General features: G+C 39.8%; 1 protein-coding gene across 2 annotated transcripts in view; it reads right to left on the bottom strand.

The window, feature by feature from the left end:
* Window positions 1-26,751, bottom strand: part of Ppargc1a (PPARG coactivator 1 alpha) — a 621,117-nt gene that overhangs the window by 38,089 nt on the left and 556,277 nt on the right. For both annotated transcript variants that reach the window (XM_051174044.1, XM_051174043.1), the window contains 2 exons: window positions 2,759-2,953; window positions 554-676 (listed from right to left, as the gene is read on the bottom strand). In XM_051174044.1, coding sequence (XP_051030001.1) covers window positions 554-676; window positions 2,759-2,953 — 318 coding nt within the window. The remainder of the gene's footprint in view (window positions 1-553; window positions 677-2,758; window positions 2,954-26,751) is intronic.

The following is a 26,751-nucleotide window of genomic DNA, read 5'->3' as shown; positions in this document are numbered from 1 at the left end:
ACCTTAATTTACCGCTGATTGCTGAGGCCCAGCATTCACAACTCTCTTAAGTACCCCTTAACGCTCTGCTTTCGCTCACAGCGAATGGCAAGACAAACATTGTTTAATACAGCCCGCTAACTGAATTATGTCATTGCCAGCATTTTCTCCAATTAATGGCAGGGACCGATCTTTTGCAGTGAATCTGAAACAATCTATCTCAGGTTAAGCAGCTGGTAAACCAGTCATCCTGCATCTTAAAGTCATCCACGGACCACAGCTACCAGCCTACCAGCAAATTGTGTTGTAGTATGGACCACAGCATATATTAATCAAGTGGGAAAGGAATTATACATTCTGATCATCAGAAAACCAAAGCATAAGGGAGAACTCTTCCAAGTTTGCCCCCAAGTGCCTGTGCAGTGTTTGGAGACACACTTAGTATCTGCTTCCATTTTAGAGGCAGCCACTGAACCCAGGCTAAATTAATACATACAAATGTTATGCCCATTATGCGGATTTGTGCAAGCCCTACCCCCTCCTTTTCTCTGCATCAAAATGTTTGCACGCGCACCTTAACAACAGCAGGGCTTGCTCTGATCCTGTGGTTGTGGCTTGCATGATTCTGAGTGCTAAGACCGCTGCATTCATTGTAGCTCAGCTGAGTGTTGGCTGGTGCCAGTAAGAGCTTCTTAAGCTAGGGAACGGAAAACAAGGAAAGTTACACATCTCCTGAGCTTCAGGTTGGTAAGCAGAAGCTGATTAGAAAGACATTTCTCTTTAACCACACCATACTTTAGCACAAGAATGGCAAAGGAAACAAGTTTAATTAAAGGTAAGAAAAGATTTTAGCATTACAGAGCTACCTAGGAAAATGTTTCTTTCCTTGTTATTTGAAGCTTGGCATTGTTGTCCTCAATTTTTAAATGATTTTTTTTTACAAAGAATAATGATGCAATCTTCCCTTAAAAGGTTCCCAAAGCCAAATCCCCTGCCTTGCCCACTAAAACTTTGGGGGGCAGAGAACAGAAACTAATTCTTCCTCTCCGTGCCCATCAAACTCACATGAGAATCAATGAAAACATTTTGAACCATGTTTCATAACTGCATATATAAACAAATGACTAAAAATATGTGGATTAGTGTGAGACAAGGATTTGTAGATAGAATGCTGCCCAATAGCCTACATGGGGGCTATAGCACAAGACAGGGACTTATCATTTTTGTTTGTTTGTGTCTTTGCCTTTTCAGTCAGGGCCTCTTTATTCACAGACATGCTCTTCCCTCAGCCTCGAAGCCACCGGATCATGGATGTACACCACAATGCCTGGGTTTGGCACTGACAATTTCATGAACCCAGTTTCTTCATTTGGCTGTCAAAAAGCTTCCCTGCCATGATGTGCAGGATGTCTTGAACTCAACAAAACTTCCAATTTGAACAAGCTGTACAGATGCAAATCCTTGTGAAGGAATTAAGGTGGTAGGCATATGGGGGGCATGGTGAGGGAGGAGTAACTTACACATAGACTATTTTCCTCAAGAGCAGAAGTCTTAGAATACAAAGAGGAAAAGGCAGATTCCCCATATGTCCATGTTGAATTCCTTCGGACTTAAAGATTTGAGAGAATCAACCTCCAAATAGCAGGCCAGATTATTTTACTAATGTTAGAACAATGGCATTCTGTAATTACACAGTATTGCTCTTCCATGAGATTTATGGCAAATGACAAATGGCTATCATAGACCAGGAGGCAAATGGCACTCAGGACTAATAAAATTCTGGTCAAGCATTATGTTGAAAAAAAAGAAGAAGTCACTCCTCATGGCCAGCAAATTTATTCTCCATTGCCTACTACAAATTTCAGTAACTTGGGCTGCAGATAAGCTATTATTTTTCTATCTTCATAAGAAATGCTGATATAAAGTCTTAAGCTATAGCATACTGCCTGGGTTTGCAATTCTATTTTTGGAATCATATGCAAAGAAATGTAAACATTATTATACAATCTGTAACAGCAAAAACATGGAAAGAAAAACCTAGACATCTCAGCATACTGGATTGACTAATAACTCATAGCATCTCCATAAAAATGTACTGTGCAGTCACTAAAAGTACTGCAAATGATGAAACCATATATACAAACAGCAAAAACAGACTTGGAAGAGTGTATTTACATATTTGCACATATATGTTTATACATATGTAGGTATGCAATAATAATAATAGAAAGAAAAAAGGCTATTAATTTGAGAGTTGGGAGCATGGGAGGGTTAAGACGAAGGTAAATAGAAGGGGCTGGAGGAATGGTAGAAATTCATAGAAATTTAAATTAATTTAATCTAATTTAAAATGCATAGAAATAGACTTTCAAAAATAAAAAATTCAAACCTTCTTAATCTTAAATTCAAAGTAATTTAGATCATTTTGACATGATAATGTTTTAAAAGGTGTAGGTAAAGTTTAGTCATTTCTTTCTAGTTCTCACTCTACTCCTTCGGCTTGAACCATGAACTTGAATAATTCTAAGAAAAACAATCACACACACAAGAATAGTAAAAGATTGTTTCCATACACAAGTTCCATTATACCATGTAAGAAATGCTTCATCAACACTTTTAATAGTGCATTGCAGAATTGGAAAATCTAGACTGGCTTATAGATTTCTTTTCACTTTAGTCTGAATTAAAAATCTAAACCCAGTTGTTCCTATGCTGCAGCCATGCATTGGGCAGCCAGGGGCAACTCTGGCCACTGACAGACAGTAGGAAGGGTTCTTACTAGAGACGGCTCTTCTGCCTCCTGAGGTGGAGGGGTGCCGTCAGGCATGGAGGAAGGACTGGCCTCGTTGTCAGTGGTCACGTCTCCATCTGTCAGGGCATCAAATGAGGGCAATCCGTCTTCATCCACAGGGAGGCTGTCCAGGGTCTCTGTGAGGACTGCTAGCAAGTTGGCCTCATTCTCTTCATCTATCTTCTGCAGAAGCAGAGAAAAACACAGAAGACATGAGTGAGTGGACATGAGGAGGCAGGCACCATGATTAATCAGTGTAGACCGAAAATGTCCAGGTGGGTGAGGAAACTGCATTTGAAATCTTCAATGCCCATGCCAGGCACAAAGACGATGTCTTCCTCAAACTCCTAACTCACTTTTAGTCTGAATCATGTGATTAACAAATACGTTTACTGATCTTGGAGCTGCCTGGTTTACCAATCTGCTAGATCCATCCTTAATGCTGGTGCATATATTTCTGCTGTGTTCACAGTTATTTTTCACATCCTTCTGTCTTCTGGCCCCAACTTAGGAAATCTTGGGCCTTAAGAGAATTTTAAGCATCATCTAATCTTCATAAACAGTTCTTAGATCTCCCACTCAGTATGCCACCCCAAACATTGAGACAAATTTCCACTTGAACACCATCAGAAACTTTAACTATACTAAGGGATGCTACACACTTTGGTGATTTCAATTATACTCTCATCCCAGCTCACTCCCAAATCATTTATTGCTCTTCCTGACATCTCACCTAACTCATGTCATAAACCTCTGCCTACTGGATACTTCTACCATCTAATGCCTCTCTTGTCTCCCAAACCCAAACTTGGGATCTTTTATAGGAAAACCACTGTTTTTCTCAACTTCTTTAGCTTGACTATCAGTTCTTCAGACTAACGCTTTGGGAGGCCTGGCCTCCTCATTAGCAAGTCCATTGCTAAGAGGAAACCTTCCTTTGCAATGTATCTTAGCCAAAGTCCTTCCTTACGCCAGGGGTATAACTTAAGCATGTCACAGTTTCTAGTAGGGGCTTTGCTTCGGTGATGTGTTCTAACTTGATAAACTCATTTTCATTGATGATTACACAAAACTAAACCTGTATTCCACCTTTCATGGATATTATTGAATGTTTTAGTCTTTGTCGATGTTATGGCCAGGACTGAAGATAGAAATAAAAATAGACTGAACTCTTCTTTGGGTGGAAAAGAAAACAGACTAGGAGTAATACGAACAAATTATATAAAGGATAATATTAGTCTTGGTTCTTACAAAAACTGGAATGTCTGGATCTGTTATTATGACAATATGTTCTTGTCTATGCCTGTAATCAATCAGTCCCAGTGTCAGGCACATGGAATACATTGTCATTGCCTAATCAGAATAATTCATTGATAATTCATTGACAGCATTTATTGTCATCCACAGAGACTGTGCATATCATTTTCTATTCTTTCTTTTAGGATTCTACATTGTTTATCCAATTTGACCTGTTTCCAGTGTTTCCAAATTTCTTTTTCTTTTTTCTTTTTTCTTTTTTTTTTTTTTTTTTTTTTTTTTTTTTGGTCAGGTTCTGTATGCTATGACATTAACAATATGGCTAAATTATCCCACACAATTCTATTACAAAATGCACCTAAGCTGCTGGCATCTAATGAAGCTGGCAATGTCCACGCTTCCTTTCTCACTAGCACTGAACTTCGGTTAATTGACCTGACAAAATCACAAGAATCACAGGAAAAGGTAGCTAATCAGAAAATCAGATTGTATTACTAGAGAAATTAGGCAGGGTCTTATCACGTAGACATTCTATTTTCACGTGAAAGTAAAATGTTTTCCCTCGTTACTGCTCATTCTCTATCTAGGAGTCAAATTACAGACTTTGCTTTCTTTTGGATTAAAGAGGACAGGAAGAACTATTTTATTCTCTGTGGGCATTAATAGACCTTTTTAGTGTCTGCATATGGCATTTTCCTACTGCCTCCAGATTTCAGAGTATAGCCATGTATTTTGGGCACATTACAGTGTGACAAATGCATTGAGTCTTAAATTCTAATGAAGAAGAAAAACTCAACCAGAAGCTCACAGTCCTTTTCAGAAGGCACATTACTTCCATCAACTACACATTCTTCAAAATCTAAACTGCACAATAACAAACAAACAAAATCTTACTTCCCCCAACTGTTATGCATCTTTCCATGTACTCCTAATAGTGAAATGCTTTCTATTTTCTGCTTTATAATATAATCTAGTATCCAGAAAGTCCAATGATTCCATTTTTAGTATCCCCAAATTCTAATTACCACCACATGCCAAAAATAAATAAATAAATAAATAAATGCAAGTCATAAAACTTTTCTCAATAAAAGTATATTTAAATGAAATATGCTACTAGAAATCTTACCAAAATAAATGAGGTTTGTATTACTATAACGGACTGTATTTTCTAATAAAGTAATCTGGAAGCCCTCTCCAATACATACACATACCCAAGTACATATAAGTACACGTTCAATATATTGAACAGTTTTCATAAATACCTATCCCATTTTCAAAAGGGTTCAATTCTCTAACGTCAAAAAAAGAACTCAAGAAAAATTGTGACGAGTATTTACTAATAAATGAGTAATTTTGTTTACCCTGATTTAAATTTTGTGTTTGGCTTTCCAGTGATACTACAAGCTGCTATTTGCTTTCAATCACAGGATACAATGGCACCACAGCTCTATCCCCTGTGTAAACAAACTCAGATAATTCCAATCAAGCCAAAATGACAAAGAACACTTAAATTAACTAGTTTTCACCGGTTTCTTTAATAAGCCTGAGTGAATGTATACCGCACACAAAGGCAGAAATATTGGAGCTTGATAATGTCATAATTAATTTACAAGATCTGATTAAGCCACCAACTATTTTAATTCCCCTCTCTTGAAAGCACAATGGGAGGGGAGGGCTTGTGGAATAGGAGATTGCAACAGTAAATGGGTGTGGGGCAGAGATGCTTGGGCGAGGAAGGTTACTATTCAACCAGTACATAGCAATAAGGCCAGCCTTCTCATACTGTCAATTAAAGATGACTGTTGGGTATATTTACTATCTCTGTATGCCCAGGTGCTCCCAGACCATTTATTTAGTAATGTTTGTTCTCAATTTTAGATGAATGATTGCTATGATTTCAAATTCCGATTTTTCACTAATTATGGGAGTCTAATGGTCAAAATCAACAAATATTCCTACATGTAAAGTCTAGTGGATGCAGTCCCTCACTGTGGCAATTTCAGTTAGTTTTGTGTGATTTTCAATAGTCATCTTCCCAGAGAATGCAATGACGTGACAAGGAGGACTCCATCAAATAATTAATGCCACTTTCCATTATTGCTCTGGTCCCAATTTACAGAGCAAATAAATCAGAGTTGCCACAGATGAAGCATGGAAGCCTATGAACACATAGCTGTTCACACATGACAGGGAATGGAAGGACATGAGTGAGCCAGATGACATTGCAGGGGACACCTTGGCCCTTGTGCTCCTCTCCAGTCACTTGAAATTGCAATATTATAAGACAGAACATTTCTCAGCAACATCTAAAACAGTGGTTCTCAAACTGGAGGGGGTCAGGACCCCTTTGGGGTTGCATATCAGACATCCTGCATAGCAGATATCTCCACAACAACTTGTAACAGCAGCAAAAATTTAGCTACGAGCAGCAACAAAATAGTTTGACAGTTGAGGGTCACCACAACGTGAGGAGCAGTAATAAAAGGTGACAGCATTAGGAAGGCTGAGAACCACTGCTCTAAAAGATTGAAAAGTAGAGAGTCTGGAATGAAAGAGGGGATCACCACAAGCTGTGTGGAGATCACCAGCTCCACTGGACGCCTTGCAGGAGAAGAGACAGGAAAGCCTAGGTCAGTAGGCACCTCCAGACTTGCTCGGCAGCGATCCAGGGTGTTTCCTGTGGGGAATTTCAACCTTGGGTTCTCCTTACCTGATACCCTTCTCACCCAAATGAAGGTCTGTGCATCTGTAAAACCCACTCTGAGGACTCTCCAGGAGGAAAGCAGGCAACAAAACCTCACCCCAGGTGTAAAAAATTTCCTGTGACAGATGACACACTGGCTTTTATACTGACAACCCCAAATCTGGAATGTGCAGCAATCCCTAAGCCATGCCTCATCATTAATAAATAATGGGTTTTTTTTTTCCAAAACAGTCAACAGAACCTGGAGGCTCATTGCTGCTCTTTGAGACTTCAGTGTCCTAAAATGACTTGTGCACTGGGTGTGACATAATCCAAACAGCACAACTAACGAAGGTAGACATTGTTCTGATGGGTTCCCAAGGTCACCTGAAGATTAAAATCCCAGACTCCAAGCCTGCACTGGACTGTCCTGCTTTGCTCACAGGAGCCAAAGGACCTTCCGTCTCATAGAGAAGACATGGTGGTTGGGGCCACAGTGAATTTAGCTCATCCAGCCACATTTCCTCCACAGCAAATAAATCCACCCAGTCAAGGAGAAGATGAAGGACTGGTTTGCTAATGGTCACCTAAAGGGAGAAACCACACGTGGCATCCCAAAGTTTTTTAAATGCAGTCTATTATGGAAGGGCTGTGCCCTGCTTATGATAGTAATTTTTTTCTGCATCTTGTAGAATTGCAATTACACTCTGCATCCTCACATTCTCACACTCGCTTGATCTCTGTTTGATAAAAATAGTTTAATAGCCATTTAATCACAGCTTCATTATCTTAGCTCTCTTAATGTGAATTAGGCCATGAGAATTCTAGCTTCCTCATTATTCAAATCATCAATAAGAAGGAAATGGGGAGGGTCTTCTTATCACTCATTAATCAATTTCAGTTTCTTAGGAACTGTTGACTCAGAGATCAATCTCTCTGAGGGGTCACTTAACCTTACAGTGTCTCCACTTTCCTGTGTGAAGTTTCAGGTTTTTCTACATTATTCCTGTTATGGAATATCTTCTTTATTTTTCTGAATTTATGATTAATGGGAATTTTAAAAAAGCATCAGTGCAACTTGAGAATTCGTCAAGATGGTTCCCAGAAGTATTTGCAGTGTACATGCCTATCAACTTGATTACCCACATTTGAATTTTTCTTCCATGTGCACAATCTACCACTGACTTTCCACTCTGGGCCAGCTTCCTCCAAGTACCCAGCATGCCCTAGGCCTCTTTCTTGCCCTATCCTGCTGATTTGGAAACAGCTAATGAAGACGAAATTAACTTCTTCTTTAAGTGAGGCCTAATTAGGAAGGGAAATCTGCTAGAGTAACATCTGGTAGTGTATTCCAAAGCCAAATATAAATGACATTTTTGGATTATCCATAATTTTGGATTATTTGTTCCACTACATCCTAGCAAGAGTTCAAATAACTAAATAGAGGAGTGGCTTTTATGATGGACTTGAAAGCTCAAATGAAGAATGCAGTTGATCACAGGTACCCTTGCCTGAATCTCCATGCACAGAGTTCCTTGGTTTCATGTACAAACTGGCCAACAATAACAAAAACATCTGCATGTATGAGTTCTGGATTTGATGCATAACATTCCAAGATTTGGAAGAAGATTCATTCAAAATAAAGGAAAAGAAATAAGATTTTTGCTGTTGCTGTTGTTCTGAAATGAAATGAAAAAGTAGCAATCTAGACTAAGCCCCTGGAATCAAGCTGGTTCTCATCTTTTCCTTGAATGACTGCAGTCAGGGTAGATGTGGGTTCTGTCTTTAGTGCTTGTGCGTACTCTGAGAAGGTGGAGTGAGCTGCTTGGAATACCTTTCTACAACTCTTTTGCACCCTCTTTCTCCTTTCCCTTTACTGCCACAGTCCACTATGGTATTTCTTGCTCCTCTAAGCAGGGATGCCAACAGCTGGTCTGCCTCCTTTCCCACACCATCAACAGGAGACAGGTACAATCCCCACATAGCCCACTTGCAGGCTCCTAGAACTCTTCCTGTTCTGTAAGCTGAGTCCCTAAAATACCTCATTAACTTGTTTACCATATGGAATATAAGACTTGCTGCAAGGTACTGACACTCGGAGGCAGAAGAAAACATGACATTAAACACCCCACAAGCACATGTAAGTAACAGACAGCAATCCAAATAGACCTCCTTAGCTTACAGAACACACTATGGAAGACTTCAGTGTGTTTTCAATTTATATAGAGACACCAAGGGTTTGTTTATTGTCATTTGTTGGTACCTTAGTACCAACAACTTCTGCTTGATGCTAGGGTTGCTAAACCTTAGGGGCCAAGAGAAACAATATAATTTTAAATTCATTATCTGGGTACTTCTTCATGGATATACAGACCATTTGAAATTTATATATTCATAATATCCCTCTTAGAACATATATGTATATATATATATATGTGACATATATATATATATGTATATATATATGTCACATTTTTGGAACAGTATCTAGGCGCGTGCACACACACACACACACACACACACACAGAGTTTCAGTCTGTTTTGTTGGCTAGATAACAATATATAATCAGTACTTTATATTCTTTGTCTCAGCTATCCATTTCAACCAAGGAAAGCAATGATCAAAAACTAGGTACAGTTCCTACAAAGATGAAGTAAAATTCAAGTAGAAATAAAAAATATAGGCAAAATCTGAAGTTTTTTTTTTTTTTCTGCATGGATATATTTAGATCCGTAGGAATCCATTTAATTCCTATGAATACATATGGCCCTATTTAAGCAGGCATAAAATTCATATTCACATCTGTACTTAGACTCCATTTTAACTTATTAACTTATATCACAACATTCATGAGTTAATGAGTATGTACAGAACATGTGGAATCCGTTATTCTGAAGTTGCTGTAGGAAGCAACGTGTAGATACAGAGATTCGACGGAATGGTTGGTGTGGGCAAAAAAATGAGCTATTTCTGAGGAGAAAAAGAAAAAATAATACCATTTCATATCTGTTTCTCACAATAGGCGGAATAAGGAACCGAGCGGTAGCATTGAGCCGACAACTCAGCAGAGCCCGGAAGAGTCATCAAGGCACTCTTTGTGACCTTGGATGCAAACGAAGAGAAACATCATTGCAGAGAGTACAAGGACCAGACAGCACACTAAGGGAGCAGATGCTTCCCCCTCACTGCCTGCAGCTGCACAGCCTTCCGGGAAGCCACTCAAATCTGGCTGCGGCGTGTGATCCACAATGACCATCCTTTTAATCCCTCCCCCTCATCCCCCGACCCCGCCTCTTGGTTCCCTCCCACCCTGGTATTCCACTGTCAACACAGAAGGCTAAATAACTCCGATAAAAATCTGTCCTACCTTACATGCCCTTCCCTGATGATGGGATTGATGACTAACTTATGTGCCATCATAGAGCCCTCATCCAGTAGCTGATCAAAGCAGAAGCAGACACTCACAGCTAAACACTGAGCAGAACTCCTGGAATCCAGTTACAGAGAGGGAGGAGGGATGAGCAAAGGGGTCAAGACCAGGCTGGAGAAACCCACAGAAACTGCTGACCTGAGCAAGGGGGAACTCATGGATCCCAGACTGACAGCTGGGAAAGCAGCATAGGACCAACCAGACCCCATGAATGTGGATCTCAGAAGGCCTGGGCAGTCTAAGGGACCTCTGACGGTGGAACCACGATAAATCCCTGGTGCACAAAAGGACTTCGGGAGCACATTCCCCATGGAGGGTTACTCCCATAACCTAGATGCAGGAGGGAGGGCCTAGTCCCTACTCCAAATGACTTGACAGTTTTTGTTGACCCCTCCTGGAAGGCCTCACCCTACATGTAGAGTGGGGGGGGGGAGGGAGAAGAAACTGGGATCAATATGTAAAATAAGAAAACAATTTAAATCTGTCGATCTCACCCCTCCCCCTGACAATTCCCACGTGTGCCCTTTCATATCAACACAAATAGAATCCAAAGAGTGACACACTAGCTAGGTGTTCACTAGGCGATTTATTATCCAAATCAGTGTGATCATCTATGCAGGGTTGGCCCGCGCTGTCACAGGTTAAATAGGGCATATGGTTTCCTTTTCTAAGTCAACATCACGTCACCCATCAATGTCACCACTTACCTGCCCGAATTCTTGCCCACTGGCCCACAAAGTGCCGGGGCTTTCTCTCCTAAGGCCTTTGCATTTGGTGTTTCCTATCCCTATGGGCTCTCCTGTCCGATGGCCACAAGGTTTCGTCTCCCTTCGCTTCATTCACTCAAATATAACCTCTCAGTGAGGCCATCCCAATGATCCTAGACACATTCTAGCCACATTTCCCAGCCTATTACTCTTTTGAAACCGGTCTCTATAGCTCGTTGTGTATTTTAGTGATTTTCCTTGTTCAAATGCTATCTAAAACAACATCTCTGGAAGGCCTATTTGATTATTGTTAGGATAGTTGGCGTGTAAATCTGGGAGTGCAGCTGAGTGGCAGAGAGCTTGACTAGCACGTGAGAGGCTGTGAGTTTTAGCGTGTGCGTGTGCGTGCGTGCGCACACACACACACACACACACGAAGCCTGGCATATTGGAGATGGTTAGTTTAACTGAATAAGAACTTCCCAAACACCCAGACTATATTGTGACATTTCATTTTTCTTTTGTTTTTTCCTTCTCTCTGTAATTCCCAACTCCTCCCACCCCAGCATATTTATCTTCTTAATAATGTTTATCTTAGTCTACGATTTAAAATTAGTTTGCATTCATCTCGAACATACCAGATGATAGCCCAGGCAAGCAGCCAATATATTCTTGGTGGGAAAAAAAAGAAAATATGAACAGCTAGGAATACAGAGGGGCTACTTCAGAATTTGTCTCATGGTCTCGGAAAGCATAGGAATAAACCTAATACCCATGGGTGATAAAAGAAGAGATTTAGATGAGCTCTTTAAATGCAGAGATTAATCCATGCCAGTCCTGTTTGGGAGAGGACACTGGAACATGTCACCAAGCAGCCAATTTGCAAACATGTTATAAGAAACAGAATGACCTTATGAAAAGGAAACCATGCCATAAAAACTTATAATTGACCAACTTGGGAATCCCAGGTGACCAAGAAACAAATAACATATTCCATCAGGGCCAGAGTCACCTCGGTCATAGCATGACTATGCCTTCTCTGAGCAGTGGATATATATTCCTCTTAGCCTGGGATTTTTTGGTGTTCTGTGAAATAGTGGGCATTAGTACAGTCACTGTAGGAATCAATAGTGTCAGTCTGATGTATGTTATACACGTAAGTCACTGGATTTAAAGACTGCTATGTGTTAGAAAGCAACAATTCTAATAAGTTATTTAGCCTATAATGAACAGAGAAGACATTGTCATTGCATTAACCATACAGTTGAAACATTTTGTGTTTGTCTCAGGATTAGGGAGGGAGGGAGGGGAGGGGAAAGAAAAAAAATGGGAGGAAAGGGAGAGAGGAAAAAAAGAAAGAAGGAAAGAAAGAAGGAAAGAAAGAAAGAAAGAAAGAAAGAAAGAAAGAGGAAGGAAGGAGTAAGGAAGAATGAAAGAAAGGAAGGAAGGAAGAGAGAGAGCGTGAGAGAGGGGAGAAAGAAACTGAGGGACAGCAATGTGAATCTGGAAACACAAACATTTGGGATTTCTCAGTCCACTTCAATTAAACAAAATTACAAAATAATCTGTTCCTAAAAGTAATTATAAGATACTGATCATTGTCATACAGCTAATTTCTTTTCTGTTCATTCAGTGTTATAATTCTCTTAGATAGATGCTAGTTTAGTTTAAAACATCAAGAAAGAACAGCTTGTTTTTAAACATAGTTGTATTTATCCTTTTACAATTTCATCTCCGCATGCAATGTGTTTGCTCATGCTCACCCTCAACCCCTTTCCTACAACTCCTCATGCTTCCTTCTAATCCTTTCCCCAACTCCATGCCGTCTTCTTGATTCATTTTTCATGACCCCCTGAATCCAGTTAGTGCTGTCTGCATATGCATAGATGTAAAGCTACCCCAGGGAGCATGGGCAACTTTCCAGGGGTCACACCCCCAAAGAAACCCAACTGCAGTTATCGTCCGCCAGCAGAGCCTCGGCCAGGAGCAGAACATTTTGAGTCTCTCCCCTGCCCATCATTCAGGAATGCTGGCTGGCTTGATCATGTGTAGGTCCTGAGCTGGCAACTATTGCTACAGCAGCTGATTATATTGACTGCTTCCCCTTCCCCTGTTTCTGATGCTGAGTTAATCGGCATATGTGCATTACTTCATTTAAATTATCTATTTATCACTATTACCAGTCTAAAACTCACTGTCTAATGAGAGGCAGAGTTGGATATAAAGCTAAATATATTTGATAAAATAAGGCTCCCACATACTTTATTGGAATTTTAAGGGAGAGATTATAGGGAAAGGGGGTAAATTTGGGCTATTCTAATCCATCTTCATATCAGAAAGCATATCTATACTTATCAACATATAAGCCAAAATGTCCAGGTAGCTATCTTCCAAGAAATAGATCAATCCTCCATGTGGAAAGAAAGGAGCGCTTTGAAATTGCTTCTCACTGTTTTTACTGGCTCATGTTCCATCAAAACCCACCTTTACTCCTAGTAGATGTGGTGATTGGTTGTTGTTCTAGAATGTCCTTTCCCTTTCCTTCATTTGTTCTTACTACCCTATAAAAAAAGCTGCCATTAAACATTCTTTCCTCCAAAAAGGTAGCTTTGCAGAAACTCAGACTTCTCTAGACATCTCAAAGCTACCGACTTCTTTGCTTTGAGAATTTGAGAAACAAAAACATTCTGGACCCCTAAAGTAGAGACCGCTAAATCTATATCTCAAGATTCAGGTTTCTCAGCCTCGGCAGGATAACACCATTGGAAATAATGAGTAGCTGACACCAAACTGGATAAGAGTTCAAAGTTACAGAACAACCAAAGCAGAGAGCAGGTCACTGAAGCACTCATCCATTAATGGCTTCTGAAACACCTGGGTATAGCAGCAGACAGTCAACAAACAGTGGAAGTGTAGTGTCAGGTTGTACAATATTATTGCATGGCAGGTGAAAAAGGAGACAGTGTTGAGCAGGCTTCTTCAAGACCAATTCCCAACTGATCTAAGTCTGCATAGGAGTGCAAAAGAGAAATAGACAAAAATGGGGGGGGGGGGGAGAACAGTTGAAGGAATAAGCATCCTTACCCTGAGAGCTTCAAGGAACGAGAAATCGAGTTTATAAATTTGTGTTTCAGTAGTCACACACTGTAACCAACCCATGAGCCCTAATCAGTCCAGACATCAGCGTCGGGTCTTCAGATAGGAGGTGGCTGTAAATAACTTGTAATGTTTTATTGTGGCAAATTAGCGGACTATATGAATCAAGGACAGAAGACGGTACTTTTTTGGAATGACGATGCAAGCAATCTTTATTCTATATATGATAGTACATTTTTCTGCCTAAAAGAAACGCTTAGACAGCATCATCATAAAGGTCAGCGTTACTTGTTCACAAAGACTTAGCACCACGAGATGTGTGTGAGATTGTGCAGCTGCAGATCCCGGGCACCTGGTTCTATGTGGCATTTCAGGTTGGGTACACTAAGAAGCAGACAGTGTCAAATGATCTGATTACTGTGCTGTCCCAGCAATAGCATAGAATGAGAGAAAATTGTCTCAGGGTAGCTGCAAGCTATTCCAAGGCAAGCCTGTCCTCTGTGGGGCCATCTAGGGTAAAGGAAATCAAAGTGCGCTTCCTGGTAATCCTCTGTGCTGTCCCTGGCCCTTCTCCAAGGGAGAAGAAACCATTAGAGCCCAGATTGGATCTGAGACTCCTTGAGCAACTTTCATATCCCACTAAAGGGCTCTGCACAAAGGAGTGGGCTATCGATAAATAGTTGCCAAATAAATACAATATGAGAGCTTCATTTTCTCAATGACTTCACATCTAACAATTCTACATGGGGTTTGCTTTCCTAAGCTTCTGAATAAGTTTGCAATCTCTTAGGATTTATATCCTGAAATTCTTTTTAATGCCACACTGAGTGCACCTTTCATGAAGAATCTTTAAACACTTTCCACTGAATTGGTTCTCAGTGCAGGCTCCTCTGTGGTTACTGGCGATTTGTATGCATATGGTGTGAGTATGCAAAGTGAGGAAACCTGAAACGCCCTTTAGACAATGGAGCCTATAGCATTTTTTTTTAAGTGAGTTTGCTATCAGAGGCTTAAAAAGCACATTCCCCTGTAACAGCATGCGGAATAACAAGAGTGGGCCAGGCCAATCTGGATAAGAATTCAAGAGTTACAAAACAACAAAGGAAAGTCTGCTAATATAAGAGCTTATCCTTCAGTCACCTCCATAACACCAAGATGTAGTAACACACAAGTAACAGACCTACGTTTGCAATGGTTCTGATCTAGGCCAGTGTGGTGGTTAGTTTTGCTACTGTCTCCCATTGCTTCCCAGGAGAATAAAAGAAATTAACATTGAAGAAGTGTTTCTTTTCTTATACTGCTAGTTTATTCTTCCTTAATATTTGACATTATTTAAAATATTGTGGATGGAAAATTCCAACATATTTACTTCCAAATAAATAGTGGACCATAATTACCAAATTATGCGTCCAAATCTGTGTTTTCCAATAGTTAATATGCACCTTAGTGTTAGGTATTGTGGTTTGCACAACAAAATGATTAGGGACAACATTAATAATTACTGTCTGAGACTCTACTATATACCAGGCTTTCTGGATACTGGGAATATAGCGATGAACAAAATAAATGAAACCCTTTCCCTCAGAGAGCTTATCTTGAACAGGAAAGGAGACCAATGACTGACAACATAAATTACTGTAAACATGATAGATAACTGTGAAGGAAGAAAGAATGGCTGCAGCAATATGAGTGCTACTTGTGGTTAAGGAAGGGCAAACATATTTAAGAATCAGATTTAATTATAAAAGCAGAGCATGAGTGGTTTTCTTGGGAAAGACTTCACACTGAGACAACTTAGAAGCACTTAAGGTTGAAAATATAATTGGAACAACAAGAACCGGGCTCTCAGAACAGTTTGCTACTGTCTTTTATGCGAAACGAAAGGTAGCTGGAGAGCAGTAATTCTCAATACTGGCTATTCAATGGAATCACGCATACACTTTAAAAATATTTATGCGTTAGCCTTTACTCCAGAGCAATTAAATCAGCACCTTTGCAAATGGGAGTCAGTACTTTGAAAGCTTCCCAGGCAGGAATCTAACAGAAGCCAGGACTGAGAATCCCTCCTATAAAAGAATAAATGGTAGAACCTTCGAGTAATGGAAAATGGGTGTTCTCATCAGGAACCCAAGCAAACGAAGCTTGCTAATGTATAAGGCTCACTTGTCCTGCTTCAAGATGCCCAGGACCCTTCACACAACTACGGAATACGGATGCTACACCCCATCCTGGAGCCTGAATTTGAGGTGCTTTCTTTTCAAAGTTCTAGTTTTCTCCTCAGTCACCTGTCCCAATCTTATTTTAAAACTAATAACTCCGTTAAGTAGATCTCTAGTGTATAATAATGACACCCACGAACCAGGAGCTTCTACTACCAATGTCAAATAGTATGATTCGTAAAAAAAAAAAAAAAAAAAAAAAAGAATCAAGTCTTCCTTAAGCATGGGTATAAAGACAAAAGGGCACCCAGGGGAATCTGTATTAGAAGTTGTTTTTGTTGGCGGTGGTGGCATTGTTGTTTTACATCTATAAATGTAATAGCACGCATTTCAGACTAATTAATTCAAAATATTTACTGTATTTGGATTATACTTATAGTTGGATTGGTTTTATGTCTTACTCATAAAACTTTGTGACAGCAAGTGGAAAGTAATAGCCAGTGTAAAAAAAGCATCAGTATGTGTACAAAACCCTAGCAAGGGTCCTGGAGTAACAGCACCCTGACAGTGCCTGTCCCTGACCTGCACAATATCCCAGCTGGTAACGACAGTGAGAGACAAACTTCCCAATACTGTTGGAGTAGCACCATCAGCAGCTGCAATCTGTTCACTCAGGGCTCAAATATCTCATGCTATCAGCTAGAGTTGTCTGGGCCCAGTGTGGGTCCCTTTACCTCCAGGCACTGTGCAAAAACATCAGGCTTTAGCAATTGATAGCAAAATAGTTAGATGCCACTAAAGCATCAATTGCTGCTCAATTTGTCCCTGGAAGAGCATTCAATATTCTCCAAACATTACCCCAAAGCCTCTCGTTTCACAGCTCTCCTCATCAATACCATGTCCATTGTGAATAATTACAAGATATAGATTGGAAACCTTATGGGATTTTTGCCTTAGAAGAATGAAATTAAGTTCTAATTTTATCACATAGAAGCTTGTGTTGTTTGGGAAGTCATTTGGGGTCACTGAACTCAGCACTATCAATGAGACAGTTGCTTGGTAATAGTGTGTGATGCTGTGCATCAAGAGTACCACAGACCATCACAGAAATATTTGGTACTCAAAAGAAAATGTTACATCATCAACAAAGAAGAAACATTCCAAAGATATCTCAGGAAACAACATGGCATAAGGACTGTAACTGAAGATGAGACACAGTTTCATCTTTACCAGTAGGGTTGACTCTAGATGGTAAAATGTCCATAGATACTGCCTTCAATTCAGAACACCCCACCTAGGGTAAAAATATCATTTTTAAAACAAAGCATGAATAAGTGATTCATGGGAAATATTAACAAGATACACACACACACACACACACACACACACACACACACACCCAGAGAGAGAGGGAGGGAGGGGGAGAGAGAGAGAGAGAGAGAGAGAGAGAGAGAGAGAGAGAGGTTTTTACTGAGGATGATAGAAGAAGTAAACTAATTTGTCTTATTTAAAAATAAGACTAGGGACATAGTTTTCAACAAATGTGGTAGATAGTTTACTTAAATTCTTTAATAAAATGTCTATTGCATAGGTGTAATGAACACATTGTCATGATAACCCTTACTTTTGTATAGATACTGGGTCTCAATCAAAATAGAAGGACAAAAATATAGAGCCAAGCTGCTCCAAGGCTAGAACTGTGTTTTATTTGTCCTTATTCTTTCCTTTCCTCTTTTATCCACTAGGCTAAGGAAATACTTTTTGGAATGCAGGGATCTTGGGAAAGTAGGAATGAAAAAGTAGACTTGAAAAACACTATCCCTAGCTTTACAATTAAACAGTATCCTTGCTAGCCTACATTGAATGATACACAAGCCAATAAAATTATTTATTTAATTAAGATTAAAAAATAGGCTAAGTAATGGTAATATTGAGGAAAAGGAAAATCAAAATTACAAGAGGAAACTAAATATTATTGTCAATTTTAGTTGGAGATGAAGTCCTATCACAGTTAAATAAGGATCAGGATAAACAAATAGGCTGAATAGATGTTTATTCAGGAAGAAATAACTTACAACCTAGACAGATGAACACCAGGAATTTCCACCCGATGCTCTCCTGTCCGAGTCCCGCCAGCAAGAGAGCTTTTTCCGGCCCTCTCTCTGACCTCCTTCCACAGGTTACTTCCGCTCATGGCTCCACACCCCAATGGTCGTGGTCAGTGCCACAGAAGGACTATCTCACTACAAAGTCCTCTTTCTATTCTACTGCTCTTTAAGGCTGTGAACTTTGGGAAATAATTACTGACTTTACAATATGAATTAAAGTTGTAGTCACCACTCAGGACTTTTAAAACGTTCTTTATTCTTAACATTATGAAGACATTTTCTGGTAGCTGTAACTGTAATAAAGTATAAGAGGAGCACACAAATTCATCTTTGAGCTTCTGCTGTGATCATTTGAGTAAACTAAAATGGAGATTAAGTAGACTTACTTGCCACTTGTCAAGGACCCTGAAGGTAAACCCCTACTTTGCAGAAGCAGCCCATACATACAACATACAAGAAGCCATCAAAATATAGCCACCTAATGACCTGATGTATGCTGCGTGACAGATCATACAGGGTCTATGTGCTTATTAATAGTATGTTAATATTCAAAACTAAAATCTGAGTGATTTTAAGATAAAGGTAAAAGATTGCACGACATGTAGTAAGATTATTGTTATACACCACACAATGTTAATAATCCCTTTGATAATCATTATTGTGCTGTTCTACAAACAGGGGAGAGAGGCTTGAAGAGATTAAGCCATCAATACAGGTGGCATAACAAACACATGACAGAGTGGGAATTAGAACCCAGGCTCATTTTCTTGAGTGAACTTAACCTTTTGTGAGCATTTTCCCAGTGAAGGCATTTAAAATCTCTCTGCTTCAAAGATAAAAAATTATACTTAGTTGTTCATTTTATTTTCAAGATGTCTTTGGGGAAAGAAAATATAGCTCACTGAATACTCTAGAAAAAGAAAAGTCATGTGTTTCATTGCTTCTAATGAGTTGTTGCAGTTCAGAAGTTTCATTACATTTTGACAATTAAGTTGCTAATAAACTGAGGAGCCACTAATTGACTTATCCATCTCACAAACTCAAGATCCGGCAACCTAGAATATATTTTCCATCATTGGGCCCCAAATCACTCAACATTTTGCAATCAACTCTGTGGTTTGATTTGCTTTGGATAATTTACACATTGTTCTTATACATAATACGAAGTCCTGCCTGGGAGCACGCATGTCCATGGTTGTATACTCATTAGTAACATGTACTACTGCATACCATATCATCAGAACCAATGGCAAGACAGTACTATGCTGTGAACTACACAGTGACTGTGGACCCAATATCAAACAATTTATGGTAATTGAAACCGAAGAATCTTAGGGAATGCAGTCAATCTCATAGAGTACCAAAAGGTCACACCACTCAATTTATACTCAAGGCCCAGCACAATATTGAAAAAATAAAAAATAAAAAAAAATACGTGAAAGCAAATGGTCTTATCAGGTGTCCAGGTTTTAACACTTTACTGACTATGTAAGGCAATTTACTGATTACAAAATGAATGCAATGCCTCATACTTAGCTCATTGGGTTCTTGTACAAAAGTTAGCACTATGTCACCATTGCCATATTAACTGCTCTGTTCAGCTTCGGTGAGAGTAAACCTTTATGTTGCTTGGTGCCAAGGGTGATGATGAAGGCTCTCTGAAAGTCTGCTGTCTACTCAGACTGTGGCTGTAAGCACTGCCTACTGAGGCTGTTAAAAACCAAAACCAGAAACACAGAGTTCTCCAAAGATTGTGCTTCTCAAACGCTCATGTGCACACAGAAACACCTGAAGATACTTCAAGGCAGACTCTGAGTGAGGAGTGGAGTGAAGACATCCCGAGCCTTTAACAAGCTTCAGGATCGCAAACCCTTACCATTCAGGTGTCATACAATTAAGTAGAGGAGCAAGAGTCTAGTTGTCTTTTGTGTCTGTTAAGTTCCAATCTTTAAAATATGTAATTAATACCCATCACTTGTACAAGAATAGGTTCATTGTAAGATTAAAATTTTATAAATTACGTTTATTTATTTGAAGTTTGGAGTGTGTGTGTGTGTGTGTGGTATGTGAGTGTGTGTGTATGGTGTGTAAGTGTGTGTGTGTGTGTGGTGTGTGAGTGTGTGTGTGTGCGCGCGCACGTGTGTGTGTGTGTGTGTGTGTGTGTGTGTGTGTGTGTGTAAATTTGTGCTTGAATGGCATGGCATGACTCTGGAGTTCCTGTGACAAGCTGAGGGAGTCAGTTCTCTCCTTCTACTATGTGCGTTCTAGACCAAACTCAAGTCATCAGGCTGGGCAGCAAATGCCTTTAGTCCCCTCATTAACCCCCTCATTAGAAGATTTTCATGCATGTATGCAATGTGCCTTGATCATTGTCTACTTTCCTTCTCCAAATCAGCACAGTTTTCTAGTACTTCCTCACATCTTACATGGCAGAAAACAGCAGCAGCAACAGGAAACAATTGAGCTGGGTCGCACTGAGCCCCGCCTTGAGGCCCTTGCTCCTCCTGTCTTGGGCACCACAGGCTGAATAAGAACTTAGATGTTTAGGCCATTTAAGCCATGCTGCTTCCTGTGGCAAGATGGACCCGTCTCTCCATAAGAAAGCCCAGACACAGCTTCTGCTTAGATAACATGGCTTTGTCTACAAAAGGTTCCTAAACGTTATTAGACTAGTTAATAATACTTCCGGAACTTAAACTTTCATCTGAAAGGTTTGCATTTTAGAAACTAATCAGAAAATGTATACAGGTGTGAGATGAAGAGCAGCTGACCACTTCGGAAAAGAGAAACCTATAGGCTGCCACTCTCCACCATCGCGGCCCTGACAATGATGTCTGTGGCCACCTCCATGCCCACTTAGGCCCACCCACATGACTCAATACCCTGCCTGTGTCCCCAGCACTGGAATCACTCTGGTCTCCCTTTTGAAATTCTTTCCCACTCCATACTTCTTCATTCTGGCATATCTCCTGTCGAACATTTCACCCGTCTGTTTTTTCCTCATTGAAGTTGTATGGGTTTCCCCTCTGCCTGTGTCTTCTGTCTCGTGAAATATCGGTTACCAGCCTCATCCTTGAAAGTGTTCCGACCCATGGTAGCAGGTTTTAACCTTATTGTATAAAGTCTACTTTTATCCAAGACTCAGAAGAACAACAATTATGAGGGGGAAGACAGAATGGAAGAGCCAGAAGATGAGGAGCGCTGTGAAACGTGGTCTTCTAGATATGACATGGCTGAGGCACTTAAAAAACACTGGGCTTCCGGCACAGTTCCCCCTGGATTTCTCCGTGTTGTGCAACCAAAGTCCGTAGTGTCTTTAGCATCAGCGTCTGTTTAAAAGGGTGTACACAAGAGCTGCACAAGACTGGGCCCATCGATAAGCCATCACAGGTTTAGCAGGGGACCCCAGCCTCCACTGAGAAGTTAAGCTCTTAGTGATTTACAGGAAGAGCCATATTCTTCAATATGTAGCTACAGGTAAGTTGTCCTAATTCTAGTAAGTGGCATCATCCATTTATGGTAAAGCAATTGTGATTGTACTCAAGGGGTTATAAAGAAGATGGAGGACTTGGGAGGAGGAAGAGGCTGAGAAAGGATAATGGGAGGACACACAATCAGATTAATGTGTGAGTCGGGTATGGCATGTATATGTGTGTTTATAATTGTGAAAAACAAAGTCTAGCAAAAATAATAATAATGAAGCATTTAAGTTAGAAATATATATATGTATATATATACATATACATACACATACATACATATATTAAGCAAATGAAAGAAAGATTAAGTTATGTTTACAATGTTGCCCTGGATAAATAAGATGCATTTTACAGAACAGAAAGTACATTAAATTAATCTCAAATTTAGGGTCGGGCAAATCCACACATCTGCATCTGAAAAACCCTTAGATTCAGGAAAACTTAGATGGTTACAATGAGAAGGAATCCTACATAAACGTCTTTACTGTATCTGAAATAACTGCTCTCGATATTTACACTCTCGTTAAGAATAGTCACACAACTGGCTTCTATGTCAGACTCAGAAGGGTACAGAGAATCTTGATAAAATTACAAAAGCATTTAGAAAAATGATGTGATAAACCAATGTTTTAATATTTCTAGAGCATCTTCCAGGTGCAATTCAGCATGCAGGTGAAGGTATGAAATCTCTAGCTAACTTAGAAAATAATTATTGAGGGCTTTAGGATCTGCAGTCAGATCTCTGGGCATGTGTCCTCAGCACCATGGCGCCTTCAGGAGCTACTAAATTCCTCTGGTATTCCACTTCCCACCCATAGTTAAGACAATAATTAAACGCCTAACACATGCCTCCTTGTGAAGACTGAATGAATTAAAACACGTTGATTGCTCAGAATGTTGCCTGACACATACAGACCTCCCATAAATTCTAACTATCATCAGTGTTCGTTTTATTATCCTCAAAGGGCTTATAATTTAGTCAAGGAAGTGAGACAGGAATAGTAAAAATATAACTAACTCCACAGGGCTATGTGTACATGACAAGTGGCAGATAAGTCACTCAGATACGGAGTGTTAGTTCTGAGGAGAAACGTTTTGAGTTTTAAATAATGTTGCCAAGAATCCAGGCAAGGAATTTCTTATCAGGTCACAGGACTTTTAGAATAGTTATGTTATTTCGGTCATGGAAATCTTTTCAACAAGTTGTTCAGAACAGCATTCTCCTCCCTTCTAGACAAAAGAGGCCATCCAGGCTTTTCCTATGATAGAGGCTTGAAGGGCGGGGCATAAGAAGTGAAGACTAGACTTCAAATAAGTCTTTTTGGGCATCTGGTTGATCAACCGGAGATTGCATACATTTCCAGTGTGCTGCTCTGTTTAGCCAGACGAAGAGGCCTCACAAGCAAACAGCTTCATGACTTTAGCACAGCAACCTAGCTTGAGAAAACGGATTCCAAGTCTGTAAACGAGGGTGGCCTTGCCCTAGCAAGGTGAGTTTTTACGCAGAGATAAGCATTGTACTGAAATGTCTCACTCAAAGGCAGATAGATTAAACTTCTAAAATATGTTTATCAATGTGCATTTCCTGGGGAGCATGTGTCATTTATCTTTGTATCCCAGGCATCTAATAAAATGGAGCAAGCCAAGAATGAATGACCCTCAGATGGAGGGATGAGCAGATATGAAGGAAAGGGGAAGGAGGTGACAGAAAGGTCTTTAATTTTGTTTTTTCAGTAGAAAATAGGCTGAAACATTTTATCAGCCTCTGTAAAATGACCTGGCCATCCAAATAATTCTAAACTTAGCTCGTCTTACAAATTTACCTTTTGTTTCTTATGACAGATAATTTCAAATATTTAGTTATATTTTTAAAAGTGTGCCCTTTACTTCTGAAAACCCTAATAACCAGAAGCAGATTATAAGTTCAAAATCCATGCTTCAGATAAGTGAGTACATATGAGTTAACAAGAAAGTCCTGTTGGCCCAAGCCAAGTACCCAGTAGGCTTGGAGTTTCTTGAACTACATAATGCTGTACTTTGTCTAACATACTCAAGTATAATTTCAGATTATTTAATTCCTTATTTTGTATGATTCAGTATAGACCTAGTTTGGATGTAATGTGTTTCAATACTCAGTTAAATAATGGCTGTTGTAAAAGACAAAAAAGTCACAGCACAGATTCTGTCACCCAGTTCAGAAGAAGAGGAGGAGGAGGAGGAGGAGGAAGAGAGTATGGGCAGAGAGGGGAACAAGTTACCCTGGGTCAAGGCTACAGGGCACACCGGAGCAGCAGACTGGCTTTCCCAGGGTACCAGGTGTTACTAGTGGTACAGGAAGGGGATGCTGATTGATAATAAGAATTGAGTATATGAAGAAGAGTATAAAGGAGGCCCTACATCACAACAAAACAATGTGATGTATACATCCAGAAAATTTCTGGTCACTGGATTTGGCATAGCAGTCATTTCCCAGACATCAAATAAATGAATAATTATACTCATTATATGATGGAAACCAGCTGACATTTTTGAAAACCAGTTCCTCCCACCCTGAACCAAAATAATATATGGTATATAGAAATGTGTTTCCACAGTTGTAAGAGGAGACAAAGCATTTATATCTCCACATTCATCTCCGAGCTGGCACAAGCTGCATCAGAGCTGACTGTGTTTCCAGAATGTACCATCACAAGTGTATTGCAAATCAAACAGCAGCTGTTGAAAATGCCAAGTGCTAAACTTCTGTAGTCACTGCTCTGAGCAAAGTTCTCTGTGTTGATATTTTCTGTCTTGTAGGGTCACTGCCTCCAGGTTTCTGCTTACCAGGACCCAATGGTCACTGCAAACATCCCTGACTAGATAGAGTACTCTTTTATGTACAAAATATCTTTTTTGTTGGCCACATGAGAGAGAAGTTCAGAGCTGAAAGTCACTCAAGTAATCACACTTGGGTTGTATGTCATCCCTCCAAAGGAGACATTTTATGACATACATTAATTAGACACTACACCCGTTCTATGATTGTTTTTTGCAACAGTGATCCTTGCTACTCAAGCCAACAGCTTACTCATTTGCCTGTGGTTGCTTTCTAGAGCTTCCCAATTATATAATTCCTCTAAACAACATTTCTAGGTCACTTCTATGTGCTGCATGTGGGGTTGAATGATGTGGAAGAAAGACCCCTGGAATTAATCTTTCATACAAGCAAGTACACAATGGATCCACACTGGGGATCCAGCAAACAGAATCTCCATTCTCATTAAAGGGCTCTCCCAGAGGCCAAGGACAGGTAGTTGGGTGTTTCTTCCCTTGAAATTGAATCTTCACCAGAAATTTCATGCAATTTGTTCCCAAGGACGTTTTGGCTTTATAGAGCTATCCAGGAAATCCAGTATATCAGATATTCTTGCAAATAACCATGTATTGACTAAAAGTTTAGAACAAGTATCAAACTCGGCATTTTCCTAATGTTATTTCTACATATATTATTAGAAAACTTAAATAAATTTTAAAAAGAGCCAGTGGGCTGGCTCAGCGGGTAGAGGTGCTTACTGCCAAGCCTGATGACCTAAGTCAGAACCCACAAGTTTGAAGGAGAGGACCAATTTCTTCAAGCTGTCCACTGACCTCCACATACACCATGACTGCCCCACACAAATTAAAATAAACAAATAAGCATATAAAGTTGTAGATGAAAACCAAACTTTCCAGGCTGAAATGCATAGCTGAGTTCTTAGGAATGGCATCTAATGAATGCCCAACCTTCCTGTCTACTTCCAAAGACAGCAAAATACCAGGCTCACAAAAGATGCTCAACACTTAGGTAGTGTAACTGTTTCTAAAGCTGTTACAACAGTAAAAGAAGCAGTAAGTGCATAGCAGCAAATGCCAGAGAGCTCCGGGGGCCACAAGAAACAGAGAAGGATCAAGTGTCTGTGACAAGTAATATGAGAAATCAAGTTTTTCAAAACATATTTAAAGCGCATATGTCTGTACACACATATGTATGCACACAAGTATTTATGCCACATGTTCTGGAGACAAAGAAAATAACTAGAACATGAGCATTAATTTAATTTGTGGAATTTCAGAGGACAGCCAGTGGGTGGTAGAATTCCTGCTGTTTCACTGGGAATAAGAACTCCTATTCCTTCCCTGAATGCCAAGCATTTCTTGCTTACAAGATCTCCCATACAACTTCAAAGCCCACGTTCCATCAAAAATCAATTCTGTAGAGCCCTATACGTAAGAAAGCCACTACTTCCTTTTACAGAATATGTTTGCCCTGGAGTAACACAGGGAGAAGTGGGCAGACACTTCACTTTCTCCTTCCCTGCTGCAGGGGCTGGCTCAGACCCAGGAAGACTGAAATCGGAATCTGATCAGAATTATGAAGCCCAGTTTCTATGTTCCAGATACTAACGTTGCCAAGCCCAACTCAACACTTCTCAACCCATTCTATCCACCACAGATGCCCTTCTGTGTGAGGATGCTAGAGTTGACTATTTGGATGATGGTGGTGGTGATGATTTTGTTTGTAACTAATGAATTATAAATTATAAATCGCCTTTATTGTTACTAAATACTAGTGGTTTCCACAGAAGGCATTTGGTAATCAAATTTTGGCTTTCCTTGTTGATGTATTTATTGATGAGAGGTGATTGTCATCATCTCCGGGTGTTCATGGACCTTGTATGCATTTTGTCAACAATCATTTATCGATTGCATGCCCTTGTTATGGACTAGAAACATTCCTAATGTTGTATCTCACTAAGGCTTAACACAACCATCTAGAACGGAAGCTCAAGGAAGGAAAGTAGGAACTCCTGTTCATTTACTACAATGTCTCTAGACTCTCACATGTGACACCATTACTGGTAAATGTTCATTGAACAAATAAATAACCTTATAAAGCCAGTAATGGTTTTCAGAAAAAGAAATGTAATTACTAGAATCAAGTGACAGACCTAGAATAAAACGAGCAGTTCTTTCTGGCTATAGGTCTCTTTTCCTCCCCAGTCATTGTATAATAGTGCCTCTGGGATAGTGGAGTATGAGAGA

The sequence above is a fragment of the Phodopus roborovskii genome, unplaced genomic scaffold (genome assembly GCF_943737965.1).
Source record: "Phodopus roborovskii unplaced genomic scaffold, PHOROB, whole genome shotgun sequence".
Taxonomy (NCBI): Eukaryota; Metazoa; Chordata; class Mammalia; order Rodentia; family Cricetidae; genus Phodopus; species Phodopus roborovskii.
Note: the sequence above shows the minus strand (reverse complement) of the source record. Positions and strands in the feature narration are given on the sequence as shown.